The following is a 3,493-nucleotide window of genomic DNA, read 5'->3' as shown; positions in this document are numbered from 1 at the left end:
TCAGCCTCCTAAATAGTTGGGATTACAGGCGCCTGCTGCCACACCTGGCTAATTTTTTTTTCTTTCTTTTTGAGACGAAGTCTCGCTCTGTTGCCCAGTCTGGAGTGCAATGGCGCAATCTCGGCTCACTGCAACCTCTGCCTCCTGGGCTCAAGTGATTCTCCTCCATCAGCCTCCCGAGCAGCTGGGATTACAGGCATGCACCACCATGCCCAGCTAATTTTTGTATTTTTAGTATAGATGGGGTTTTAAAGTTTTCAAATAACTTTTTGAAGTTATTCGCCCACCTCAGCGTCCCGAAGTGCTGGGATTACAGGTGTGAGCTACTGCGCCCGGCCTAATTTTTGTATCTTTAGTAGAGATGTGGTTTTGCCATGTTGGCCAGGCTGGTCTGGAACTCCTGACCTCAAGGGATCTGCCCAGCTTAGCCTCCCAAAATACTGGGATTACAGGCGTGAACCACCACACCTGGCCAGTGAAGTATTGTGTATAAAGTACTGGCAAGGGAATTAGAAAATTCAAATTTTATTAATTACTTTAAAGGCATTAATTTAACAAACTTTGAGTGCCTGTTGTGTACAAGGTGTGGCAGTAGGTATAGAGTAATACACAAATAAAACCTGCCATATGGAGGAATACACAAATAAAACCTGCTTCCTGTTCTCAAGAAGCTTGTCTTTGGGAGAAAGATTGGCAGATACGTAACTAATTGTAATACTTGTCAAAATACAGTGGAAACATGAAGATTGGAGAGATTGCTTCTGATTAGGGGAAGCCCACAGAAGAGGTCACACTGGAATTGAGTTTTGAGGGTTAGGATTTCAGCAGATGAATATAGATTTCGTAAGCAAAGGCACAAAGCACGTGTGTTTAGGGAATGGGACATCTGGTCTAAGTGGTGTCTCAGGGTGGGAAAGAGGATACATAGCAGGAGGTGAAACAGGAAGAGTTGAGTAGGACCAGGCTAAAGGGAGCCTGGAATGCCCTCTTGTCACTTTAACCAGCGAGCAACTTTTGTTTACTTAGTACAGCAAATAAATGTTACAAATTAGTGTAAGATCAGGTTTAAGTACTACTTGGCTCACAACTTGTATTTCTAGGGCAGGTTAGTTTTAGGCCAATATTATGAATTCAACCCATGTATGAGACAAGTTAACTTTGCCTGGTTTCATGTTTGTTCACGTTCTATAACCATAACCTTGATTCAGTAGCTCTCACGTATATACTAAAGAAAGACAAGCAGTGCATTTCACTATTAGAAAAACGACACTTTAGTATATTCTTAGTATGATTTTTAAGTTAATAAGCCTAATTAGGAGTGTAACTTGTCTAATTTCTTGTTTTATTTTTCTTTTTAGCTTGGCATTCATTAAACGTACTCCCGTGATTGATGCCGATAAACCCGTCTCTTCTCAGCTCCGGGTCCTTACGCTCAGTGAAGACTCGCCCTACGAAACGTTGCATTCTTTCATTAGCAATGCGGTGGCTCCTTTTTTTAAGTCCTATATTAGAGAGTCTGGCAAGGCAGACAGGTAAAAACCAGTTTTCTTCTGTGGTTTGAATGTTATATTTCACTTAATGTTCACGAGATAGTGTAGAACTCGGTGTAAAACTTGGGAATTGAGAGGGTAAAGCTAGTGAACCAAGGGGATATAAACCCTATGCATTAATAAGTATGTGTGTCATTGCTGTTTGACAGACCTGAAGTGATAGACTCTCCTTGGAGACCAATAGCACACTAAATGTTGAGGTATGCAATGTCATTTCAGGGATGGTGATAAGATGGCTCCTTCGGTTGAAAAGAAGATTGCAGAACTCGAAATGGGACTGCTTCACTTGCAGCAAAATATTGAAATTCCGGAAATCAGCCTGCCGATTCATCCCATCATCACCAATGTTGCAAAACAGTGCTATGAGCGTGGAGAAAAGCCGAAAGTTACAGACTTTGGTGATAAAGTTGAAGACCCGACATTTCTTAATCAGTTACAGTCTGGAGTCAACCGCTGGATCCGAGAAATTCAAAAAGTAAGAGCACAGGATTGAAAGTTATGTAAAATATGTTACTCTTTAATATCTTTGGGTAAGCTGATCTGGATTTTGTCAGTGGGTAAATTACGTGTCAACGCGTTAGTGGTGCCTCCTCTTGGTCCTGAGACTGTTCAGTGCGGGACTAGCCTTGGTCTAGGTGGAATCGTCAGGGGACAGTGTGAGATTGCTTCTGTCAGCACCCTGATAGAGCACTGAGCATAAAATTGAGTTGTAATGTGTGTGTTTAGTTAACGATATCTTTTCTACCTTGTTTAGTGAATACCCTTGGATGTTATTTTATTTTCAAAGGTGACCAAACTGGATCGAGATCCTGCATCGGGAACTGCCTTACAGGAAATTAGTTTTTGGCTAAACTTGGAACGTGCGTTATACCGCATCCAGGAGAAACGGGAGAGCCCGGAAGTTCTCCTGACTCTGGATATCTTGAAACATGGCAAGCGCTTCCATGCCACCGTCAGTTTTGACACTGACACAGGTAACAACTAGAACTAATAATCTGATCAGTAAGTTATTGATCTGGCTTTTATGAGATCTTACTTGATAATTTAAATGAAAACTATAGTTTTCATAGATGTACTGTCATTTTTAACGATTCCTCTTTTACATCACATCTTATCTTTCCCTCAGTTCCAAGTAATGAAAATTATTTTCCTACACACTTAGCTTTCCCCTTTCTCTTCAGGGTTAAGAACGTGAAACAGTCTCTAGGTATGAGCACAGATTCCTTCTTGTTTCCCCACTGCGCGGCTCCATGAGTCATCTCCATGAGTCGGCTGTACTATTGGCACAAAGTCCGGTGTGCTTTTGACAGGCCAGGCAAGAAGGTGGTTTCAGTAAACCAGTTCTGTTTGCCCAGAGGGTTGTGGAAAAAGAACTAGTCAGTACCGCTTTCTCTTCTTCTTTTTACTTGCCCCGTTCTCTTCTTTGTCTTCCTTCCTATTCTGATAAGTGGCCAAAATGAATTTAGTTTTCTGAGTGGAGAACGGTGCCAGTGATGTTGTTTTGTTTTTATTTCTTTTTAAAATTTATTTTTTTTAAGAGATGGAGGTCTGACTTTGTTGCCCAGGCTGGAATGCAGTGGCGTGGTCATAGCTCACTGCTGCCTGGAGTTCCCAGGCTCAAGCAGTCCTCCCACCTCAACCGCCCAAGCAGCTGGGACTACAGGGATGCACCGCCACGTCCAACTCATTTTTAAAGTTTTGTAGAAATGGGGACTTGCCATGTTGCCCGTGCTGGTATTGAACTCCTAGTCTCAAGCAGTCCTCCCGCCTTGGCCTCCCAAAGTGCTATGATTACAGGCATGAGCTACCACGCACAGTCATTATTATGATTATTTTTAAATTCTTTTAAAAAACTTTAAAACTTAGCTGCGTGAGCACGTGCTAGCTCTACAGTGTTTGAACAGGAGGCGTTATTAGGCATTTCTCTTCAACTCTGTGCTCGC

At 42.2% G+C, this 3,493-nt stretch overlaps 1 protein-coding gene across 1 annotated transcript in view; it reads left to right on the top strand.

The window, feature by feature from the left end:
• The window catches only part of DYNC1H1 (dynein, cytoplasmic 1, heavy chain 1), a 93,754-nt gene that overhangs the window by 15,808 nt on the left and 74,453 nt on the right, over positions 1 to 3,493 (top strand). Inside the window, 3 exon segments of the mRNA XM_011951450.1 lie at positions 1,359 to 1,532; positions 1,770 to 2,025; positions 2,338 to 2,524. Of these exon segments, the coding sequence (XP_011806840.1) occupies positions 1,359 to 1,532; positions 1,770 to 2,025; positions 2,338 to 2,524 (617 nt within the window).

The sequence above is a fragment of the Colobus angolensis genome, unplaced genomic scaffold, assembly GCF_000951035.1.
Source record: "Colobus angolensis palliatus isolate OR3802 unplaced genomic scaffold, Cang.pa_1.0 Scaffold32, whole genome shotgun sequence".
In the NCBI taxonomy this organism is placed as follows: Eukaryota; Metazoa; Chordata; class Mammalia; order Primates; family Cercopithecidae; genus Colobus; species Colobus angolensis.
The sequence above is the reverse complement of the archived record's forward strand: the minus strand, read 5'-3'. Positions and strand labels throughout refer to the sequence as shown.